We start from the raw sequence: 25,221 nt of genomic DNA, 5'->3' as shown, positions 1-25,221 counted from the left end.
CTTAAGTCTGGGCCTGCTATGTGCAAAGCATGTGCTCAGCCTGTTGTGTTGTATTCCCCCCGCCCCCACCGCAGCCTCGAAAATCAAAACATTTTTTTAAAACAAATATTTATGAAATAATTAAGAAAATTTTTACAGTTTTTCTATTATTTTATGAAATTAATAATTCCATTTTAGGTATGCTAATATTACAGTTGTTTTTTAAACAGCCCTTATCTCTCAGAATTACATGCTGTAATATTACAGCTGAAATTATGTGAGTTTATATTTGCTTTTTTAAAAAACCCCAGAGAATGGAGGAGGAGTGGGTGTGATACATAAAAAGTAGCCTTTATTTTTTTTTAACTGTCAAAGTGAGGTGACTGTACATGGAATTTCATCATACTACTCTCTTTTTTTATATGGACTTGAACTTTTATGTTACAAAATTGTTCAATGACAAGGCTTGGCTTTTATGTTGGTATTAAGAGTAGGCAACACTTATTGAGTCATGTTCAAAGCTAATAAATGATGCATATGTTAAGCATATCAACATAACAGGGTCGATTCTACAAACATAACAATGATAGATGTATATTACATGATTCCCCGGAGCAATTCTTGTCGCAGTGTGACTTTTACTATCTTCTTTAGAAAAATAAATTAGCAATGAAAGAAGTCGTAGGATGAAGCGGTGCAGAGGGTATTACCACCGAGTTCGCTCTGACTGTAGACCCAAACGTCCACGAGGAGAAGCAGCAGCCACGCCATATGGATCAGGCATGACGTATCAGGCACCAGAGGCATCCGTGCAGAGGACTGTTGATAATGGTGTGGGAAGAGAGGAAGGGGAAAAAGATGGGGTGGAGCTGGGGGGACTGAGCTGGAGGAGCAAATGCTGAAAGGGTAAATCCAGAGATCAGAGGCTGCTCGTGGGGCTGGTAGTCCCAGACCCACAGTCCTGTGCACCAGTCAGGGGCACAGGCGTCGTCACTGTTGAAGCTGTACCACTGCCATGTACCACTGCTACTGTAGCTTCCTTTCTCCCACACCCCAGCTTCCTGCCAGTACCTCCCACTTGCAGCATCTCAGAGGAGACCAGCTGGCAAAGGAATCTGGAAGACGCGGTTTGCAGACTTCTAGGCCCATGTAATACAAAGGAGAATTCAAAAAAATAAGAATGGGGTGGAGAACGAAGTGACAAGTCGCCAACGTAGTGGCGGTGCCATACTTGTTGTCAAGTTGCCATGTCAACCTACAAGAGTCCCATCTAGAAACTCTCATGCAAAGTTGCTCTCTCTTCGAAGAACCTAGAAGATCTTAGGACTGTACATCTATCATACTTGTTAATCCAGTTTAAATATGCATTATCTTTACCTTACAAGGATGAATGATGCCATTTCTCTGAGACCCTAAAGCTTGCCCAGGGGTGGGTTGGGAATGGAAACCTTTCTCTCTCAGTAGGTAGCCTCCCCTCCTTTATTTTGAGGGGCAGGGTGAGGCACACCTAACAGAACTCAGGACTTGTTCTGGCTCTGTGCTCAGGGATCACTTTGATGGTGCTCAGAGAGGGAATAGCACTGGGCTCCATGTGTAGCGCCAGAGATCAAACCTGGGTGGGCTGCAAGCAAGGCAAGCACCTCCAGCCCCCTAGGCTGGTTTTTAGAACGATGATAGGAAAGAGTGCGAATGGGCATTACCGGTTTCTCTCCCGAGCTCAGCATGGGTAAAGAGATGCCCAAATGAAACCCGGACACCAAGGTGATCAGTGGGAAGTATTTTTGGAGTAAGGATACATCTTAATTAAAGCAGTGGGTCTCTTCCTTCAAGGTAAGAGGCTCAGCCCTGGAGCTAAGCTCCCTCCAGCCAACACAGGCTCTGTGAGGCCCTGAAGTACACTACCCATGGAGAGTTAACACTTCAAATGTGTGTAAATTCTCAGTGATTTGTCATGATGTAAACAGAAAAGAGAAAACTACAACACCTCACCACCTTAAAGGATATTAGGGAATCACTCATTATAATGAAACCTAGAAATAAGAGGAAGGATTCCACAGTTTGCCTGCCTCTTCTCGGAAAACCAACCACTTGGTGTCTTCTCAGAGCCACTGCCGCTCATAAGGATATCCCCAGTTTACACCCCCTATGAACGGAAGCAAGAGTGAGTGTTGATACCGCTTAGCATCACAGCACAGAGCTAACCAAGCTGTGTGGTTTTTGAGGTGAAACACAGCATCATCTAAAATGTAAATCTTATCCCCTCCTCACCCCCCCATCATCTGCCCAAACCTCTAAATCCAAACACAAGTTTCTTGCAAAATGTCAAATGTAGACTGGAGAAAAGCTATATTCCACAGGGTCTTCCACAAATTAACTGCAAGTGGCGAGAGAGAAAGAAAGAAATAGGGAAGTTATAGACAAAGAAAGATTGCAAAGACAAGTGCCCAGCTTCCAGATGCCAACAACGAACTGTAAACCTTAACTGAACAATTAGAAAAAACGTGACTGACATTAAGCGTTAAGCAGTAGCAAACAAACTGGATAAATACATTCTCCCAAAATTCACTTGCGATGCAATGGCATTTGGAGAGGGGGTGCAATTAGAGGGTGACTAGTGACCTTATAAAAGACCCCCAAGTGTTCCCTTCTCCTCTGGCGTTGGTAGTCCCTGAAGGAAGAGGCATAGCTGTGACCAGAGGCTGACTCTTAGCAGTCAGGATCTGTTCTCCCCTGGCCATGGAGAGCCACGTCCTGTGGCTTCTCAGTCACCTGGCCTGGAGTCACTTTATTTGAGAGGTCTCAGCACAGCAGTCCAAACGCTTGGGTGTTGTCTAGTGATCTTATGATTTAAGAATAAAAGAGAATTCTTTGAACTAAAAGAAACCTACTGAAATATTTGTCAGTGAAACAAACGAAGTGCCTCAAAGAAATGACTCGCCCTGCCAGTGGCCTGGCAAGTGAAACAAGCTGAGGAGGAGACAGCTGTACCCCAGTCTGGGTGTCCCCTGTTGAGCCGTGTGGCTCCCTGGCTCTTAGCCCTACCTTGGTAGTTGGGGTGAATAAGCCCCCTGGGCCTTCACCTGGAGCCCCAGGGCACTGCTTCCTCAGAGGGCAGCTCCTCATCCCCCTCTTCTGCCTCCACACCCTCTAATTAAACCCACTTCTCCCCAAGGACACGGGTACAAAAGAAACACTGGTGCTAATTCAATTCCATGTTTCCCTCACAGCAACCACGCCTCAACACTGTAAATATATTCCAGCTACAGAATGAGCTAAATTAATTTTGGGGCTAACCTAGAAACCTAAATGCCACGTAAAACATTGTTTCTATATGAAAATCCTTTCCCTATACCAACTAGCGAGCGCCAGGGGCCTGACAAAAGATTTCTGGCATGGAGTCTGCCCACGGGAATGAGGGTTATCCTTTTACAGTGATTCAACAGATTTCCTGCTTTTCTTTTTTCCAGATTCAAAGTTCTCATCTTGGACATACGTAAGAGTTTGAGCATTTTGCCCGTCCTCCTTCTCCCTTCTCGAGTCTCTCAACAGAAGGAGGGCTGAGGGTGGAGACCCCTGGAGCATCAGCTGTGCCTGTCACTGCCCCACCCCAACCCCTGGGAATAGTGGGAATAGTGGACACTTCCCTTCTGCCACCAAAGGATGGACCTCTATGCTCAGAACCAGCCTGTTCTGGTTGGTTCAGGGTTCCAGCCTGGGTGCCACACATGACTGAGTAGATTGCAGGAGGCCAACAATTCACAGGGACAGGATGGGGGCTCCTTGTGTAAGAAGCCTCAGGACTGGCTTTGCAGACCCAAGAAGACAGGCATCCTGATGTTGGGCCTTATGCGCACATGGGAAGAAAGGGAGAACCATCCAGCTCTTCGAATGAGACAGAAAGAAGAAAAATGCTTGTCATAGAGGCAGGGAGGCGGCCGGGAGGGCAACTGGGGACAGCAGTGGGAGATGTACGCTGGTGAAGGGATGGGTAATGGAACATTGTATGACTGAAACCCAATCATGAACAACTCTGCAACTGTGTGTCTCGTGATTCAATAAAAAAAAATATAGAAATAAAATAAAACAGAATCATCCAGCTCTTGGCCTGCCATTGGCCAAGCTGACCTTCTGCTCTGTTCTGTCTGTCTTTGGCCAATATCATTTTGGGCATCACTCTCCCTTAGGGAATTCTGGAAAGAAGAGTTTAAGGTCATATGTTATATTAGATTGTGGGGCAAAGCCGAGAGGAACTTTGCAGAGGCTCCGCCCCATGGGGTGGCCTTTGCTCTCTGTGTGTCACTGGGTTTCCAGAACAAGACTGTCAACCTATTTCTGAGCCTAAAGGAAAGAGGAATTCCGCACGGCCCGAAGACCACGCCTGTGTGAGGCTGGACTGTGGCCCGCCGCTGGTCTCTGAGGGCCTGTCCTCACCACTGGCTTTTAGGCGCTGAGTTCTCCGAAGGCTTCCTGGAAGCAGTAAGGCCCCACCTGCCCTGAACCCATCATCACCTTCCAGATCCAGAGCTTGAGTGTTATGTATATTCTGATGTCAGAAAACAGAATTTTTATTTATTTGTGTGCATGGGGGGGTAGGGGAGGGCAGGAGAGGTGATGGATCATACGCAGCAATGTTCCAGGGCTATTCCATGCTCTGTGCTTGGGGTCACTTCCCAGTGGTGTTGGGGGATGGGGGTGATGCAGTGCCAGGAGACCAAACAGGAGTCAGCCTCATACAAGGCAAGAGCTTTAACCCCCATATTATCTCTCTGACTCTCATAGTACTTTTATAAATGTCCTGAAATTTTTTAATTGAATCACCATGAGATACACAGTTACAAAGTTGTACATCACCAGGTTTCAGTCCTACAATATCCCAGCACCCATCCCTCCACTAGTGTACATTTCCCACCACCAATGTCCCCTGTGTCCCTCCTGTCTCTATGGCAGGCAATTTCTCTCTCCTCTCTCTCTCTCTCTCTCTCTCTCTCTCTCTCTCTCTCTCTCTCTCTCTCTCTCTCTCTCTCTCTCTCCTCACCCCTTTCCCCGTCTCCCCGACTCCTCTTTCCCCCCCACTCCTCTCCTTTGGGCGTAATGATTTGCAGCCCAGATGTTTGTTCCTTTACCTACTTTCAGCACACAGTTCCTATTCAGAGTGATCATTTCCAATTATCTTTGTAATAGTGGAGTACTTTTTAAATAGTTACCCTGTGTGATGAATTACTAAAATGGTCTTTCATGTATCTTCCTCCAAAATTTTCCAAAACTCGGGGCTGGAGTGATAGCACAGCGGGTAGGGTGCTTTCCTTGCACTCGGTCAACCTCGGTTCGATTTCCAGCATTCCATATGGCCCCCTGAGCACCTTTAGGAGTTATTCCTGAGTGCAGAGCCAGGAGGACCTCTGATCATTGCCAGGTGTGACCCAAAAAAGAAAAAAAAATTCCAAACCCCAGGGTCTTCTCTCAGTTTCATGACTCACTCAGATAACTAGACCCTTTAGCTTATCATTACATCTTTCTCAGAGAGAGAGAGAGAGAGAGAGAGAGAGAGAGAGAGAGAGAGAAAGAAGGTCTTATGGTCTTAGATTTAGAGTGATCCCCTTTCCCAACAATTAATTGCTTAGGGAATCACCTGACATAAAATAAAAGCCAAAAGAGCTATGCAAGACAGCTATGAGCCCAGTGATGAACAAATGCTTCTGGGTTACAAGTTGATCCCAAAGAATGTCATGTGAAACCACCTCAAATTTACAGCAAGGCCCAGACTCTTAAAAGCAGAAGCTTGTGCCGGTCCAACAGTCAAGGAATCCAAAGCAACTTGGACCTTGCACTGGAGGAATCCTACAACGTTAATGCCTCTGGCAAGCCAGTCAACATAGACCAAGCCTAAATCTTCTGTACCACTCTACATAAATCCATAAAGTCACCTAATTTGATGGTCAATTGATCTCATTGAAAGGGAGAGATGTTTTCCAACAAGAAAAACAATCAGTCTCAAAGTATCAAAATCTCATTTTAATAACCAAAACAACAGTGATAGCAACAAGACTGTTGGCAGCTGATATCTGTACAAGACTTACACAGTACCTACCAACAGTGTGTAAAGTAAAAGTAATGACCCTGTGCTCTGCCAAAGCTTCTCTAATGGTGAATGCCTGTTATATTCTCCTCACATTCTCAACACAGGTCAAGCTAATAGAAGGGCTGATGGCAGATTCTAGAGAGAAAAATACCTGGTTTCAAGCATCCTACTTGCCTCCACACACACAGCACACAACTGTTCCTCAGTGCTCTACTCTACATTACTGCAGTTCCATTATCTGCCACACTCAGATCTACAGGCCTGTGTCAGAGGCAATAAAGCTTGGAAGAAGCTAAGAAACTTGGAGCTGAATTCAGACACTCTTGCATTCAGACTTCAGCCCTTCCCTTGAGCAATTTATTCCACCCTCCCTTACTTGTAAAACAGAATTATTTGTAACTCAATGTTTTTATAGAGATGAGGTACAATGCTGTGCAGAAGGCGTTCCACAAACAGCAAGCACTTAAATAATGGCTAGTATGATATCTATTCTACATACCTTGTTGCGACATGTACAAACCACATGTGCAAATCTGGGTCACCCTGGAAACTATAGAAAACTATGAAATGTTTTCTCTTACACTGATGGATTATCTGAAAAGTAAGGTAAGTTTCTGATTTTTATTATACCGGTCAAAAAATTCAAAACTATTATTTTCTGTTCTAGGGAGGCAGGGAAGAGGAAGTGAAGGAAGTGGGTGGTCGGGGGCTGGGGAGATGGCGCAAAGGGCTGGAGTGCAGGCTCTGCAGCAGGAGGTCTGGGTTCCACCCCCAGTACCATATGGTCCCCTGAGCACTGAGCTGAGGAGTAACTCCCAGCACTGCCAGTTGTAGCCCCGAAACAAAACAGAAAGAAATGGATGGTAAAAAGGAAAGCATCAAAATTCTAAATATACCCTTCATCCACCAAAATAATATGAAAGAAGCTAAGTATATTCTCTTAAAACCTAGTAACTGTGAAGACTTCCACTATAAGATAAAGGCGGTATCTAACTTGAAAAAGGAGCTCCTGGGAAGAATTCCTGGGAGACAGTTGGGGCTCCCAGAGCACTGCTGGGGAGATGCCCCCCAAATTTTAATTTTGAAGAATCAAACAGAAATCAGTATCTTAACATGCTGTTAACATATTTGAAAAAAAAAACTTTTTGAGGCTATGGGAAAGCACCCCTGAACTTGGGAAAGGACAGGCTGTACACAAATGTAATAAAGCACCTGAGCAGGGTCCTTTCCCATCAAGTATGGGAATTTTCTCCCCCACCTCTCTGTGAGGCTTTTAGATCATGAGGAGAGAGGGCAGCGCTAGGCAGGGAGAGGAAGCAGACAAAGGAAGTGACAGAAACACGTCAGCTGGGAACTAAATGTTCCCCCTACTTCTTTTTTTAAAAATTTTTTATTAGTGAATCACCGTGAGGTACAGTTATAGACTTACAAACTTTCATGCTTATGTTTCAGTCATACAATGGTCAAGTACCCACCCCTCCACCAGTGCACATTTTCCACCACCACTTCTACCCTGCCACTTCTGTGCTGTGGCCCTCGCCCTCCTTTCTTTAAAAAAGCGCATGCAGAGGTGCAGTTCTTTGGGAGGGAATGAGGTTGAGATGGGGTCCTGAGGATGCAGTGCCCAGGATGGGATTTAGTGCCCTACGAGAAGAGGGAGAAATCCCGGGCCAGGCTTGGTCTCCACCAAGCAAGGAGGCAGACAAGCAGAGCCGACTGCTGCCCAGAGGGCAGGCACACTCGCAGGGCACCTTGACCTTGAATGGCTTTTGCCCCCAGAAACTCAGGCACTGGCATCTACTGCCGGGATGCCCTGCTTTTGGTGTCTGCTGAGATCAGCCCAAGGAAACATCTGAGCAGAGTCGGCATGCAGGGGGAACTGAAGAGGTGGGTGTGTTTTAGCAGGAACTCAGTAGTCTCACCATGGGATGAATGCACGTGCTAGAAACAGCATCAGTGGTTCCCCAGGAAGCAGCAACGAAAAACTGAAGTGGCCATTTATAATGGCATTATTTCAGAAGAAGGCCATCAAAACCGCCCACCTCAACCAGGGCCTTCTGGGGTGTGGTTGGCATATTTTCCACCTGCTTTGGCAGTCTCCCTTGCCCTCCACTTTCCATATGGGTCTGAGCAGAGAATGTGCTGGCTGGCTCTGGCTGAGAGCAAGGCCATGCGAGCAGCTGTTGCTCCCTGGTGCCAGGGTGCCATCATTGTCCACCCGCTCTACTGCCAGGGCCTCTCTGTCCCAGGTTTGCACTTTTTTGGTTACACCTAGTAATGCACAGGGGTTTCTCCTGGCTTTGCACTCAGGAATTACTCCTGGCAGTGCTCAGGGATGCTGGGAGTCAAACCCAGGTCAGCCGCATGCAAGGCAAATGCCCTACCCGCTGTACTATTGCTCCAGCCCCCAGGTTTGCATTTTCAGCTCCTTAGAACCATTCCCTGCCTCCACCTCTTCGAGACGATAAGGACCGTGCCCTCTAGTCTGAGGGTGCTTTTTCATTGTTGGCTGATTTCCTTTCATCCTGCCAATATAGCTCGAGATGACTTCCAGGTAGGCCTTCGTGGACATGCTCTCTGCCCTGATTCCAGCTGATCTGGGGTGTTGAAGCCTGGCCACTCTCCCCTCCACTAGGATCAGGGTCCACTGAGAGTTCTCTCATGACACAGCAGAGCATCCCAAAGGCAGCAGAAAGTAAAGCCCTTCTGACCCCAGTCGGAAATCGCAGCCTGGTGCACCAGATGATGCCTTTCCCCGCCTCCTAATTCTAGATGCACCCTTCCCCAACTTTGCTCCATCTCCCCAGTCTAGACTCTGTCTTTGGCCTAGTTCTCTGGGGGCTTACTTGGTCTTTCCTAGTTTAATCCCTGGCCTAACCCATCACCAAGTGGGTGTCACAGATCTGTCCTTCAGTGAGTTTTTACCTTCAGCTACTCAAGCCTTCCTAGTGTCATGGAAGGGGTTGGGGGGTGCAATAGAACTAAGAGGGCTGCAGACTGTCTAGACAAGCACCACGTCTGAAAAGTTAGCAGCTCGTGCTGTGTTCACAAAGGCAGAGTTAACCTGACAGGTTCCAGGTTACTATAACGAGGAGCCCAGGAAGTGACTCAAGTGACAAAGCACATGCCTGACCACAGAGTTCAATCCCTGACACTGCAGACGCCCTGTTCTGCCGCCACCCCCCCGCCCCAGCACTGCTGGGAGTGACCCTCACAGCAATAACAGCAGCAGCAAAAATCAACTGGGTGGTCAACCCAGGTTTAGTCCCTGGCACCGGATATGGTCCCCCATCCTCGCCAGGGGTGATACCTGAGCACAGAGCCAGGAATAAACCCTGAGCACCACCAGAACCTATAATTCAATTAAAATGGAAAACGGTCCACGGTGTGATGCCTTGAATGGATCCCAAGAAACTACGAACAATAACACTGCTGCAATGAAAAAGATGAGCAGTAAGTCCAAGGGCTGAGAACGGAGCCTGACCCTGTCTGATGTCACATCAGCACCCTGTGAAGCCCCTCTCTTGCCCTGCAGTGCCCCTGCAGGCTGGTATGGTTCAGCAGAGCAGAAGTGCAGGAGGGCAGCAATGCCCCAGTGGATTCTGAGGGGAAGCAGACCCTCTAGAAACCAGAGTGAGCCACCAGCACAGCACGGCACCCCTGCATAGGCTTTCCAGGCCTCCCCAGAGGCCCACCACTGGACGTCATGACTGGAAGTGGCAAGTGCACAGAAGCACAGCAAAATGATGAGAGTAGCATGCATGCGGTATCATCCACTTGGCCAGAGAAAGCTGTCCCTAATTCTTCTGCTCCTTGGTTATTTTATGCATTTAGAAGCACTGGTTTGCAAGAGCGTGTTCCCCGAATCAGCCTTATTCCAGCTTCTAGAGGAGCCTCTGAGAACTCTGTATTTGCAAACCCACCTATGCTGGGCTGAATCGGGAATTCTGGGGGTAGGATCCAGTCCAGGTGATTCTGAAAAACATTCAAGTTTGAGCATGCTGACCTTAAGAACAAACTAAAAGATCTTGTTTATTTCAAAATAGTACTAACCCTCCTCCAAATAACATCTCACTAGTTCTTTCCACAAGGGCAGGGACATATAACTTTCTTCTTTATATATAGTCAACTAAGGTCATCCCCACTGATTTGGGAAAGCTATCTAACAGATATTTAGAAGTCCTCAATGGCTAGCTCAGCCGCCTTTCCCCGCAATAGGTTCACAGTTCCCATTAGGCTGTGCTTACCAAACTGCAGGGATACTCCCAGGGAGCCAGCAGAACCGCAGTGGTCTGGCCCAAATATTGGCTGAATGAATAGACGGTCACCACAAATGCAAGAGAAATGCTGCTGCCCATGGGCACAACATCCTTTTTGAAACTAACAACCTCCTGTGCCTGATCCACAAAGCAGTTAAGCTGCTGGGAGAAACCTGTGCAGTGACTGCAACCGTCCCCACAGAATCATTTCTACTGCTGCCTGCCTCGTCCCGGCACCTTCCAAGCTGTGTCCACTGAGGTTAAAGACAGAGATGTGGAAGACTTCCCGGCTCTTCCAGGGCAGCACAGCACCATCTCCTCCGAGGATCTCGGAGCAGGAATGATAAAGCTGGCACGCTCTCAGCTCTCAGGAGAGAGCGCTCGGCAGGATTCTCCTGTTGGTGTAGTGTTTTATAAAACAGGCAAACCATAAGAAGGCACACTGCTAGGAAGTTGCATTTTTAACAGCTACTAGGAGACAAAGCTAACTTCTTACCAGAAATGGAAACCATATGATATCATTGTACTGCATATGAATTATTAATGTCTGTAATATTTTTTGTAGATTAGGTATTCAAGAAGGTTCCTGTTGACATCATGTTTGACATCATAATGCTCCATCATTCTAAAAGCTTAATGAGATGAGTTATTACTAGGAGAGAGAGAGAGAGAGAGAGAGAGAGAGAGAGAGAGAGAGAGAGATCAAGCACACATTTTTACACTCTGGGGAATACCAGAGACCAAAGTAGATAATGAGGATACAGCTTATAATTGATGCACAAAGAAGAATTTTAAAAAATAAATAAGTGCACACCATTATAATTCGCACCAAAGAAGAAAATTTTGGAAGAGGGAGTCTGCTAGAAATCCTCTCTAACGCCTCTGGCAGAAAAAATCTAGTTCTAAGAAGAAATGAAAGTGAAATTTTTATGAAGTGACCTCATCCATGAAAGAACACGCAACATGTGAAGACTGAACAGTATAATACAACACCAAATCATAATGACGATTAACTCTATGAAAGCAATCCCATGACAACAATTCTATATGATATATTTCACTAAGGACAGTGGTCTGAAGTTTAACGTCCAATTGCTAGTTTCTGAGATGGACATGTGCAGTTGGGGGGTGGATCCCTGAAGCAGCAACCTCATTCCTCACATTCCTAGCAATGGGGAGGTATAACGTCTGCTCTTATTTGGGGAAGTTTTGTTGATAAAGCAAAGCGAGGTAAATTTCTATCCGGGTCAAGCCTTCTGACAAACTCGAGCTGGGGGCAATGCTGTTCTTACATGGTCCTACAAGCTGTTAGCAGTCAGGACTCATTTTCCCAGCAGCTTTTACTCCACTGGGTCTCCAAGCGGCCTCCTGAGGGAAGTCCTGGAACAGCGAATGAGTTCATTCATTATCTTTCTTTTGCTGAACAAACAGGGAGTAACAAGAGTTCCCAGTACTATATTGGGATCCTAATTACTCTTGGAGGCCCAAACTACACACTCTGAAGCCCCAAAACAGGTATCACGGGAGTTCAAGAGAACAGCTCCAGTGTCTTCCTGTCCCCTCCTCCCCAAGAAGGCAAGAGGAGGGCCACTGCTGGTAACACCTCCACTTCATTCTTTCCCCAAATCTAACACTGGAATCTTCTGAAACTGCAACTAATGCTAACTTTAACTGAATCTATATTTTTTTTTTTAAAAAATGGGGCCGGAGTGATGATAGTACAGCAGGTAGGGCGCTTGCCTTGCACGTGGTGGACCTGGGTGTGATCTTCGGCATCCCATATGGTCCTCTGAGCGCCTCTAGGAGTAATTCCTGAATGCAGAGCCAGGAATAAGACCTGAGTATCAGCAGGTGTGATCCAAAACAAACAAGCAAACAAAAACCCAAATAGCAAAAACAGAAACTTGAGTAAAGGGGAAAAGCACCCAGTACATGCTTCTGGAACAAATACCCATTTGGTGGCTGTGCTGTCACACATTAGACCTCGAGTGCCTGAATTCTCTACCATTAGAGTTCCATGTCAAACTCTAGAATCAAAGCTTATAGGGGGTACAGTACGTACTGGAGAAACATCATTATAGAGATGGTTCTGTTATTATGTTATGTTCTACTACAAGATTATTACCAGAGAACCCCTACCACGTAGATGAAGCTTCAAGTGACAAAAATCAGATGCCAATGTTATAAGATCACTAAAAGAAGCACACACCATCCTTCTCTTCATCCCTCCAGGATTAACTGACTAGGTGCAATGAAGACTCAAGCCTCCCCACTAAACCACTTGTTGAACAATTTTCCCCTTTGAAATCCACAATGGTGTCTCTGCAGAATCCTGCAGGCCACCCTTCGGGGTAAGGGACCCAACGAGGGGCGAGGGGATCTGTCTGACATACGGAGGGCACTGTCAGAGTCATCGTTTCTCTTCCGTCATTAAGAAATACCCAAAGTCCGTTTCAATCAAGTACACATTCCCCTACCTCCCACCCTACCCCACACCCCCGCCCCTTCCACATCTGCCAGCTTTGCAGAACCTCCCTCTGGACACGGCCGCGAGCCCTGGAAACCCCTTCGCGTCCCTCGGGCACGGCCGAATCCCGAGGCGCTGGGGCTCTGCTCCTCGTTCAGGATGCGGCCAGCCCGAGAGTAGTGACAAACAACAGGTTCCACGCGAGCTCTTTCCCTTCGGCCCCTTCCTGTATCTCCCCCTTACGAAACAGAAACGCCCTCGTTCATTCACAAATCCCCGGGCTCGGCGGTGCCCCAGGCCCCAGGCTTCCCTCCCGCCCCCGCCCGGCCAGAGGCTCGGGCCGGGCCCGGTCTGCGCCGGGCACCGGGCGGGCCCGCGTGCGCCTCCAGCCCCGCGCTCCCCAAATTTCATTCAATCGGGCTCGCTGCCCCGGAGAGCTCCGCACGAGGGCCACGCTCCTCCCGCACCGCGGCTGGACCTGCTCGGCCTGGCACCCCGTCTCCCCGGGTCCCGCTCCGAGGACCCCCACCCTCCCCAACTCCAGGGGCATCTTCCCTGCGTCCCTTTCCCGGACCCTCCTGACACCCTCGCCCCCAATAAAAAGTAAACTCCTCCTCAGTGACGGCCGCCCTCGCCCTGACCCCCGCCCCTGCGTCGCGGCCACTCCAGTGCGCCCGGGTCCCCCCGGCGGCGGCGCCCCGCGCTTACCTTGACGCTGGTGTAGCTGGTCTGGGTCTCGGCCTCAGCGCTGCTGCAGCAGTGGCGCCGCCGGCCCCGGCAGGTGGTCGCCGCGGGGGCCCCGGAGCCCGAGCTGCTGCCGCTGCCCAGCTCGCCGCGGGCCCGGCGGACGCGGGCGGCGCCCGGGGGTCCAGGCGCGGCGGCGTCGGCGGCGTCGGTCGGGACGAAGAGGCCGTGCAGGGGGCCGGCGGGGCCCTGCGACACGCTGCTGGACTGGCGGGGCGAGTTGGACCCGTCCGAGTCACGGCAGTAGATCACGCCGCTCTGCGAGACGTGGATGCTGGGGGCGCAGCCCATGCCTCGGCCGGGCTCCCCCGCGCGCCCGCCCGCGCCCCGGGCCGCCCGGACCCCGTGCGCCCGCGGCCACCTGCAGGGAGGGGGCGGCCCCCGGACTGCGCGCCCCCCGGCCTGGCTCGCCGCCGCTCCGTCGGGCTCGCCACGGCGCCCCCCGCCGAGCGTCCGGGGGCTGCGCGCGCGTCACCCCAACTTTCCCTCCCGGCCCATCTTCCTCCCCGGGCGGGGGAGCGCGCACACACCGCGCCCCGCGCGCACCGCCCGCCGCGGCGCCCCAAACGCGCTCCCCGCGCCTCCGCCCGCCCCTCCTCCCTGCGCTCGGCCGGCGCCGCCGCCCAGCCACACCTCGCGGGCTCCCCCGGCCCCGGGCGCCCGCTCGCACCCTCTTTCCCCACTTGGAGCGCGCGCCTGCGCTCCCACCCACGCCCCCTTCCTCCTCCGGAGCCCCCGGCGCCGCCGCGCCCCAGCTCTCCCTTCCCCGCTGCGCAGGGAGTGCCGGCCGCTCGGCCCCCGGGGGCCCCAGCGCGGCCGCCGCAACCACCGCCTCCTCCGCGGCGCAGAGGCCTGCCTGGTCCGTGGGCACCCACCCCGGGGCGCCCCCCCCAATCCCTCCCGCCATCTCCCAGACAGTCTTCACTTAGCGGCGTGAAACCAGGCAGGGGCTCTGACAGCTTGGGCAGCCTGGTGGGGTGGGGGTGGGGGGCATCTTAGTAAGAAGCCATCCTGGGGCAAAGCCATAGGAAGCAAGTGCCCCCGCCCCCGCGCCAAGTAGGGACCCTCCAACGCAGCCCACCCGTCCGCTTTGGACAGGCTTCCAGCAAGTGGAGCCGAGACCCCCTGCTTTCTTAGTGTCCCCCTGTTGCTCCCCCACCCCACACACGTGGCGCAGGCCATCAGACAGGAGACCCTCCAGGGAAGGAGCCCCTTGCTACTCCACGCGGTGTCCCTGAGACCCAAGCACAGACCAAAAGGAAGAGGTCTGTGTGGGGCTTAGCTCTCTCCTCCGGGTGTGTCAACTCTGCGGTGACACATTCTAACACGGCCCTGGCTTCATCTTCCAGCCGGCCTCTCCTGCCTGTTCTGGGCTGAGCAGCCAGCCAGCCCTGTGCCAGAGACTCAGCAAAGCTTTGGAAACCAGGGCACAACGGGGGTCTGCGCCCCTCTCTCTGTCTCTGCTTGAAATCCGAGCTGGGGCTGCTGCACTGTACCCCAAGGCATAGAGATGGGACCTTGGGCGGAGAAAGCCCTGGGTCTAGAGCTGCTTATAAATCAAGGCCCAGCAGCGTCCAGGCTCGGGGAAGTGGGCATCTCACTTGAAGCACTTCCCCTGGTCCTTCCCTTCCTTCCTCTCCCCACACACCAACTCTCTGATGAAGACCTTGAACAACGGTTTCTAAATGTTCGCAGGAAAGCAGGGTATCACCCCCACCCCAAAGCCAGGAACAGGGAGGGATAAACAGTCACCTTCATTCTTCTTTACTTTTCACTTCAGCACTCCAACATCTTGACCTTTAAGTCTGTTCTCTAAAAACGTTTTTGATGGTGTGGGGGAAAAGTGATTTTGCCCCCAAAGTCTAAGCTACAGTTTCTAATGGAAAGGCCACTCGCTCAGGCATTTTTTGTGTAGACTGGGTTCCTGTAGAAGCAGATTCCGACATGGTCGTGAGCAGGTGGCGGGAGGAGGATTAGAAGGACCTCTTGGAATCAATCGGGAAGGAAAGGAGAGAACGGGAGAGGGAGAAGGATTGCACGAGAGAGAAATGGATTGTCAGGATGGAGTCAGGGAAAGGCCCAGGCATCCCCACCGTGTGAATTCTGCCAAGATGATGCTTCAGAGACATCCTGAGACCACAGCAAGAGGATGTGCCCTTGCTTCTATTTTTGGTTTTGTAGTGTCAGGGATCGAACCCAAGGCCTCCTACATGCCAGACATGCTATCTACTGGTGAGAAGCACCCCTGGTTCCAGGATGGGCCTTTATAGGGATCAGGAGTGACTTAGAGGTGTCATCCTTGGGGACAAGATGGCTCTCAAAAGGGATGCAAATCCCTTTGGAACCTAGCAGTTTTGTTCTAGGCTGTTGCTGGCAGGACTCCCTCTGAGGAAGGGGGAGGCTCTTGTTTGTGGGGTCTCCACTTCCACGGCCCATGGTCCTTTCAGACAGCACTGCCAGAGCCCCACTTCCTTGCCCTCACCCTAGAAAGCCACTGAGATCAGTGGACAAGCCTGAGGCCCGGAGACAAACAAGTACTTGAAATGGACCTGGGGGTTGCTCTCTGCTCTCTAACAGGGGTCTGCTGGAACCTGGACAACCCTCAGCACAAAAGAAGAGTCTCCCTATCAGCCCCTGATGCCATGTCAATGTCCAGTATTTACCTCTTATTCGCCCAGGTCCATCCTTACCCTTCTTGGAGCCACCAACGGCAATCTCTTCTGAAAGTTAAAGCCACATTAATTCCTATGCCACATTTAAGTGTGTGAAGTTTCCTCAGGGATGCGGTTACTCTGATGAAATCATTCAGAGAAGTCTTTGGCTCTCCTCAGTGAGGGACTGAGGATTCTGAAAGCAAGACTATGTGGAGGGTCTGGGGAGATGCCTCAAAGGAATAGAGCACAGGCTTGGTACACGGGAGGGACCGAGATTCGGTCCCTAGCACCACACGGCTCCAAGCAACTCCAAGATTGATCTGTGAGGGCAGCCCCTCAATACTACTGGGTGTGACCCAGAAAACGGGGGCAGGATAGGGTTTAAAACTGTTTTTAAAAATTTGACATTATAATCAGTCTCGTGGGTAGAAAGTAGAGACTGGACCATAATATGCAGAAACAGACTTAGGTTGAACTTTTTACATTAGAAATCAGCAACAACTAAGCCTTGGGAAAGTAGGCAAGGGCTGGGCTCTGTGGCCTGTTCACTGAACATTCTCCATGGGGCTGGTGCCTTTCACCCACTCAGCGGTCTCTGCAGGAACAGAAGAAAGAAAGGGAAGTGAGCAAAGTGAAATGCTCTTCCCATCCCCAGAGCCACTGAGAGTTTCAGTATGTTCTTTAGACACAGCTTTCATGACCAGTCCTGGGGTAAAGAGGGTGGGGGATCCTGCAACACTGCGATCTAACCTGGGCCTCATTGCTGGCCTTGAGCTGGGCACTTGGACCTCCCCCCACATGCCCCACCCCGTGCCAGGAATGCACAAGTGGAGAAATGGTTTAACCAAAATCATGTCAGTTTAACTCTGAAGCCTAAATTCTTGCTCGTGTTAAATGATTTTCTGAATGATTCCCATATCACAATTGCAATGCATTCCAGAATAACAGAAAAGTTGACAAGTTCAGACACTACAGATGAAATTTAGGCTTAAACTAAAACTTCCAAAACCAACATTATAAAAAAACTTAAATATGTTTTTAAAATTTGTTAGAGGGGCTGGAGCGATAGCACAGTGGGTAGGGCATTTGCCTTGCATGTGGCCGACCTGGGTTCAACTCCCAGCATCCCATATGGTCCCCTGAGCACCGCCAGGAATAATTCCTGAGTGCAGAGCCAGGAGTAACCCCTGTGCATTGCCGGGTGTGACCCAAAAAGCAAAAAATAAATAAATAAATTGTTAGAGTCCCTGTTGGAAAATATAAATCAAAAGAAAGCAATAAATCAGAAATGTCTTTAAAAAAAACAAATTTCAGCTAGGTTTGTGGTCAGAATGGCTTTAAGGTTTTCTGCTGAAGTCCAACAGAATTTCTTTCAGAATCCTGAACCACCCAATCCTGCACAATCCTGACCGATTAAGGTCCCCTCTCCTTGAAAATCTCGCACTCTTCCAGAATTCCTCTCTAGGTGCAGAGCTTGTGACAGATCCACTGTGAACGAGTCCAAACCATAAAGGTTAAAGCAAGAGCGGCGTTCTGATTGATCTTTAGATAACCAAACATTTAATCAGCTAATCAACCTTGCTGAGCTTCCTCATTCAAACGACATCCCTTGCAGTAGAGCTTATTGGAAATCTAACCACCTGCTAAGTGAAATGATATCATTTATGTCGGTGCGGCAGAAGGTTGTGAAAGGTTCATTGAACTCAGAGTGAGAGGGGTGATGGCACATTTACTGCTGCCTCTCAGAGAGGTGGGGCCTTGGGCGAGTCACTTAACCTCTGGGCCCCCATTTTCAAGATTATCTACAAAGTCTCTACATCGTGAATGTTTCGGGATGCTATGGATTCTTGATTCCTCTTGTTGGATTAGTTTTCATTTAGAAGAATTTTTTTTTAATTAAGTGAAACAGTAGTTCCCACATGCCAGTATTACTCTCAGGAATTTGTCATAAAACACACTATTTCCCTGGTTCCATCCCAGTGACATAAAAGCAAGGGTCAGTGACAGGTCCCGCCTCTCTCTCTCAAGGAAGTCAAGTCCAGGGTGTGTCACCACCCCTCAATGTGACAACCAAGGGAAGGGAAGGAGGGAAAAGGACATGTAAAAAAAAAAATTAAAACAAAAACAGCAAAGATGAGCCCAGTGTGGATTTCCCCAGGGCATCCTACGGCGAATGTGGGGAAATCAGAGTCCCTCTAAGAGGTGAAAAAATCCTCCCAGCAAGGCTGGCTGCCCTCAGTGAGCCTCCTCCCGCTAAGCCTCCCTCTGACCCCTCTTGGGCACACGGTCCTTGGGTCAAGCCTCTGGGAGCCCAGCACCATTGTAGCAGCTCTTCACTCTGCCTACCAGAAGCCATAAACCTCCGCAGCTGATTTCCTCATTATCTACGTCTGTGCTCAAATGTGACCCATGCAATCACCCCTAAAGTCTCAATCCACCTGCCACCATTGCCCTCTTCTACTCCCAAGTCCCCTCAGCCTGATGGATCTTTCAACAGCATATCACATGCCAACTAACTGCACATTCATTGTTCTGTGTATGGGCTCTTTCCTCACCTTAATACAGATTCTGCACTTTGGTACATCAATGCAATGGAATACTATGCAGCTGTTAGTAAAGATGAAGTCATGAAATTTGCTTACAAGTGGATATTCATGGAGAGTATCATGCTAAGTGAAATGAGTCAGAAAGAGAGGGACAGACATAGATTGACTGCACTCAGTTGTGGAATATAAAATAACATAATATGAGACTGACATTCAAGGACAGTAGAGACAAGGGCCAGGAAGATTGCTCCATGGTTGGAAGCCTGCCTCATGAGCTGGGGGAGAAGGCAGCTGGGATGGAGAGGGGTTCACTAAGTCAGTGATGGTTGGAGGGATTGCTTGAGATGGGAGATGTGTGCTGAAAGTAGATAAAGGACCAAACATGATGGCCTCTCAGTATCTGTATTGCAAACCCTAATGCCCAAAAGTAGAGAAAGAGTATGGAGGAAATTGTCTGCCGTAGAGGAAGGGGGAGAGGTGGGATGAGGGTGGGGAATACTGGGAATATTGGTCATGGAAAATGTGCACTGGTGGAGGGATGGGTGTTCGATCATTGTAGTCATTTTAGTCATGTCTGACTAAAACTCAAACATGAAAGCTTTACAACTGTATCTCATAGTGATTCAATTAAAAAAAACAGATTCTGCAATATTAGTGTGTGTGTGTGTGTGTGTGTGTGTGTGTGTGGTGAGTGGTTTCTTGCTCACTGCTGGATCCTTCTTAGAACACTGCATAGCATGCAGTAGGTGCTCAAATACTTCTTGATCGAACGGTGTGATTTTTTTCCCTCCTATTTCTTTCTCTTTGGCTTTAAAAAAAATTTTTTTAAAAAAACATTTTTATTGAATCACTGTGAGATACAGTTACAAGGCTTTCATGTTTGAGTTTCAGTCATACAATGATCGAACACCCATCCATCCCTCCATCAGTGCATGTTTTCCAGCACCAATGTCCCCAGCATCCTCCCCATCCCAAACCTCCCCCGCCTCTATATTTTTTCTTACACTTATAACTAAATACTGAAAGAGTTTGACTTTTTTATTGAGTAGACTTTTATGTTCTATGTTTTTCATTTTTATTTGTTTGGGGTTTATTGGGGGTGGAGGGCATCACACTCAGGGTTTGAGGGTTTCTCTCCATGGTGCCTGGGGCCCCCTGTGGTGTGGGGGTCAAACTTGAATCTCCTACACATGAAGCTCAGCTCCAGCACTCACTCGTCAGTCCTGCCTTTCACTTCTGCAGTCAGTGAATGCTCTTGACTGATGACCCTCCTGGTCTCAGACGTCAGGAAGAGCTAAAGGAATAAAATAACTATACAGAGATGTTCATGGCAATGCTGTTTATGATAATGAGACCATAGAAAAATCCAAACAACAATTAGGGAATGACTCAAAACTATACAAGTATCCCCCCACCCACTTAACTTTGTATGGAAGAAATAATGCACTGTAGCACTGTGTCGTCCCATTGTTCATTGATTTGCTCAAGTGGGCACCAGTAACGTCTCCATTGTGACAGTTGTTGTTACTGTTTTTGGCATATCGAATATACCATGAGTAGCTGGCCAGGCTCTGCGGTGCAGGTGAGATATTCTAAGTAGCTTGCTGGGCTCTCTGAGAGGAATGAAGGAATCAAACCCGGGTCAGCAGCATGTGAGGCAAACGCCCTACCTGATGTGCTATGGCAAATAATGTCAGGGTAAAATATAGATATACTTTCTCTCTACTTTTGGGCATCATGGCTTACAACATGATGGCCTCTCAGTGTCTGTGTTGCAAGCCATGATGCCCAAAAGGAAAGAGAGAGTATGGGGAATATTGTCTGCCATGGAGGCAGGGGGAGGGTGGGAAAAGGGGGTATACAGGAGATATTGGTGGTGGGGAATGTGCACTGGTGGAGGGATGGGTGTTTGATCATTGTGAGATTGTAACCCAAACATGAAAGCTTGTAACTATCTCACGGTGCTTCAATAAGTTAAAAAAAGATAAGAAAATAAAATATAGATATACAGAACTTAGTCCTATGCTAAGTTCCTCCCAAGCTAGGGAGTTTCTTTTCCTTTCCCTTCTGCTTTTCAATAAACCTTTCTATTTCCTCCACCCACTCCAAAATAACACATACAGTGTATACAGATTGATATCATCTATGGAAAGTATATCTATTTGTGGAGTTCATAAGTAAATGTAAAGTAACGAAAATAAGGAACTGAAGTTCAACAGATTGATTTTTAAAAGTAAACCTTTCAGAGAACACAAAAAACAATGTAAATGAATAATCATAATGTTCCAAATTTCTCCCCAAAAGCCAGCTATATGTATATGTTCCCTCATGGGCTGCCACTGATTTTCCTGCCATCAGACAGAAGGTAGAAAGTGAGGACTAGAGGGTAGGGGTTAAGAAGGAAAAGAATCAGAGGCAGATGGAAAAAGAGATAAAGTTAGTGCATGCACAGGTGTAAAGGAAAGACCTACACAGCTAGACACAGAGACACAGAAGTCGAACAAGAGCGTGAAAGGCAAAGGTAGACACGGGTCCCTTCCAAGACAGCATTCCGTACTACCAAATGGGCTAGCAGGTGCAACTCTTATAAGAGGACACGAAGCAGCTGAGTGTTTTCTACAGGTGCATCACTTCTTGGACCTTTTCCCTCATATCATATGAGATGAAAGAAGGGATTTAGCTTCAACAGGTGGTTTTTCTGGGCTAGTGGTAGACCCTGCAGAGATGAAATGGGAAGACAGAACAGCCAACCTCTGACCTCCTTAGATCAACATCATTAACCATGGTACCACTGAGTATCGAGTCCTGAATCCATCTACTAAGTAAAGGATCTGTCCTCTGTCCTTCCTACAGACAAGAACATCAGCAGGGGCAGGGAAGGGGGATGTAGGCAGAGCCCTGCAGAGGGACAGGAGAATGTCCTCAGTACTTGCATTCAGAATTCTCATGGCCAAGCTATTGAGAAATGACACTCACATTTCCAAAAACCTTAGAAGTCGATTTCACAAGTACATCAAGGTATCGAAGGGTATATAATTGAAATACAAGGTACAGTCTTACTCCAAAGAATGGGGCGATCAGGAATATGGGTTAAACATACAAGAAATAAGAGTATACATGATACCTGAGTGTTACGGTGTAACAGCAAAGAGAGTTTTACTGTCCATTTTTTATTGCAGCTATAACTGGGGGAGGCTTACAAGAGAAGGTAGGCCTGACAGCTGGAACGATCCTGATCACCAGGACTTTTTTTCCATGTTTTTATTATGGTTTAGGTTATAGGATTATAATAGTGTTCCCATTTCTGATATTGCTGTAACTTGATGCCCAACCCCAGTACCAAAGTCCCCAGCACATCCCTATCCCTATGTCCACTCCAGTCCAACATTCCTTCCCTCCCACCCCTGCCCCATCATTTGTTGATTGGCAGTTACAGATTTGGTGCACACTGTTCCCTCCCTTCACATCACCCACATGCTCCAGACCCTCCACTTGTGTTCCCATGTTACTTCCCAGCAGCGTATTCATTCCTCAACCCTTACCCCTAAACCTGACACTCTCAGGTCTGTATTCTTGTGTCCAAGGTTTACTACAGATGGATACTTTTCCAGACCCTTGATTTCTTTGTCTATATACCACAGATGAGTGAGATCATACTGAGTTAGTCCTTCTGCCTCTGGCTTATTTTACTCAGCACAACAGTCTCCGATTCCATCTAAGTTGCCCCAAACTGCATGACTTTATTTTTTCCTAGTAACCGCATAGTGTTCCCTTGTGTCTCCATACCACAACTTCTTTATCCGTTCATCTGGCGTTGGGCATTTGGATTGCTTTCATTTCCTGACTGTTGTACCAAATGCTGCTGTGAACTCAGGGGCACAGAGACCTCCTCAAGAGGAAGAGCGTGAGCAAAGGCACCAAGGCGGAACTCTCTTTGGAGACAGAGAGCAGATCGGACCACTAGACAGAGATGGGAAGATGAGAAAGGGAAGACTTGGAAAAGTCCCCATGGAGAGCGGTAGTTGCTAAAGGTTCTTCCCCTCTAAAGGAAACTGTCATGCGAACATCTCAGTTTAGGGGGCACCTGAGTGTAGAGCACCGGCCTTGAAAGTTTAGGGCAGGGGAGGATATGAGTCTGATCGCCAAGTCAGCCAGCATGCCCGCATGTGACCCCAGCAGCTCCATGTTGGGGATCTTCTGGACTATCCCAAAAGTGCATGGTTTCTGCCGCACGGCTTACTAGTGTCTGACACAACAACTGAAGCATCCAAGTGTCACAACCAAGTGTAAGCACTGCAACCTAGTGTGACCCCAGGGCCCTGGCAGAAACCAAATTTTTAAATAAAGAATAGGAAAGGAAGGAAAAGAAACAAATCCACCCCCTGCCTTGCAAAAGAAGTTAGTTTGCTAAATGATTAAATGTTGGCTTTTTAAAGATAGCAGTCTGGGGGCCGGAGAGATAGCACAGAGGGGAGGGCATTTGCCTTGCACATGGAAAACCTGGGTTCGATCCCCGGCATCCCATAGGGTCCCCCAAAAACCACCATGAGTAATTTCTCAGTGCAAAGCCAGGAGTCACCTCTGAGCATTACTGGGTATGGCTCAAAAAGCAAAAATCAATAAAATAAAATAAAATAAAATAAATAGTCTGGTTATAAATACTCAGAGATAGCACTTTGAGTTTTTCAAGTATTCCTAGTCAGGGTACATGTTATTAACTCCCCTCAATTTAACTTAAGACATACAATATAAGACATAAAGCACATTTGTAATAAAAATAATAATAGTGATAACTTTCATAAGCAAGCCCACCCCTGCCTGCATATACACTTCCCTAGGTCTACCATCCCACACCAAAAAATATCATAATGCTCCATGATCCTAAAGTCATTCAATTACTCAGCAAAAATTTACTAAGTGGCCAGTATATGTCAGACACAAACTGAGCATGGGGGGGACAATACGGAAATGGTATCACATATCTATGGATAACAGAGGTTGGAGGGACAAAACAACAAACTTCTGTGGTAGGAGTGAAGGTTCTACAGGGCCTTAAAACCTACTGATGTGTGGAGAATGTTTTATGGAGGTTTCCTCAGAGAAGACAATATTTAAGATTCTCAGAAAACCATCTCAGAGGAATATTATTCTTTTCTACCACCCTGTGAGCCCCCTATGAGGCCAGCCGCTGCTGTGCCAGCACAGTGATGAGGGACACAAACCCTTAGGACCCTCTCAGACTATTCTGTGGGGAACATAGACACACAGACACACAGACACCACACACACACACACACACACACACACACACACACACACACAAGCATGTTAACACTTGCTCTGAAAAAAAGCACCCAGGCCCGGAGAGAAAGATCACTGTGGGCGGAAGTGATGTAGAAGGTGTCACTGAGGAGACAGAGTGTGACTCCTGGAAGAAAGGGCAGCATTTGAATGAGTGGAAAAGAGGACACTCCAGAGAGCATAATGCATAAGGAGAAAGGTCTGGAGCTAGAGGAAATGCAGGCTGAATGTGTCAACAAGAAGGAAGTGGAATATTTGATAGGTAGAAGGTGCAGGGGAGAAAACTGCGTCATTTTGACTGGGAAGTTTGGCTGTGACCAGAGTCAGGCTAAGGAGTCTGACTAATGTTAAGTCACTGAGAGTCACCAAGGCTTCTCAGTAAGACTCTCCCTGAAGTGCTCCCTGCTCAAGATGAGTCTGGTTGCATATTATGGAAGACTGGTGAAGGGACCGGGAATGGGGCTTCATAATAATCCCAGAAAGGGATAATAAAGACTTAGGAACCGGATGGTTTTCTTCTCTGCGCTTTGGCCTGCTCCTCACCTGTGGCCCTGAGTGAGGTACTGAATGTTGCAGGAGGCCCACATCTAACAGGACTAGTATCCTGACCAGACAAGGAAGCAACCCTCGCTCCCCAAGTGCACACACAGAGAAAAGACGACCTGAGGAAACAGCCCCGAGCGAAGGAGAGACACCACCTCAGCTGGCACATTGGCCCAACACTGCCAGGCTCCAGAACAATGAGAAGATGAATTTCTGCTGCTTGCCTCGCCTCTTCCAACCGACGGTCTTCATCATGGCAGCCCAAGTCAACAACTGTTGCATGGCGATCGTGGGATTTGTGAGAATAGGAAAAGTAGAGAAATTCCAGAAGCCTTAGGGGAGAATCTCTGAGTGTAGGGGCCGACTCAGTGAGAGGTCAGGGGGCCAGCGACAGCAGAACAGATCTCCAGTCTTCCTTTGGAGCTATCCAGGACCCCACTGGCAGGGGAAGGTTCACCTCTCTCAGGAAAACCAAGTCTTGTTTATGAAAGAGATTCTTCTGGTGGATTTTCACTGTCTGAGACCCAGTGTCTTGGGCCTAAAAGCCAGAAATTATCCACCACCAGCACGGACACTGACCAGCCCCAGAACACAAGAAGAATGTGAGGCTTGGGGAAAGTACATGGAGGAGACAAGAAGTCCTTTCACT

At 48.5% G+C, this 25,221-nt stretch overlaps 1 protein-coding gene across 4 annotated transcripts in view; it reads right to left on the bottom strand.

Moving 5' to 3' along the window:
- Positions 1-25,221, bottom strand: part of PDE8B (phosphodiesterase 8B) — a 271,146-nt gene that overhangs the window by 213,840 nt on the left and 32,085 nt on the right. For 2 of the 4 annotated variants that reach the window (XM_055124212.1, XM_055124213.1), the window contains exon 1: positions 13,493-14,097. The exons of the other annotated variants lie outside the window; for them this stretch is intronic. In XM_055124212.1, coding sequence (XP_054980187.1) covers positions 13,493-13,819 — 327 coding nt within the window. In that variant the 5' untranslated portion in view covers positions 13,820-14,097. Of the gene's footprint in view, positions 1-13,492; positions 14,098-25,221 lie in introns of those variants that run through there. 4 annotated transcript variants of the gene reach the window in all.

The sequence above is a fragment of the Sorex araneus genome, chromosome 1 (genome assembly GCF_027595985.1).
Source record: "Sorex araneus isolate mSorAra2 chromosome 1, mSorAra2.pri, whole genome shotgun sequence".
Lineage (NCBI taxonomy): Eukaryota > Metazoa > Chordata > Mammalia > Eulipotyphla > Soricidae > Sorex > Sorex araneus.
This window is presented reverse-complemented; position numbering and strand designations above follow the sequence as displayed.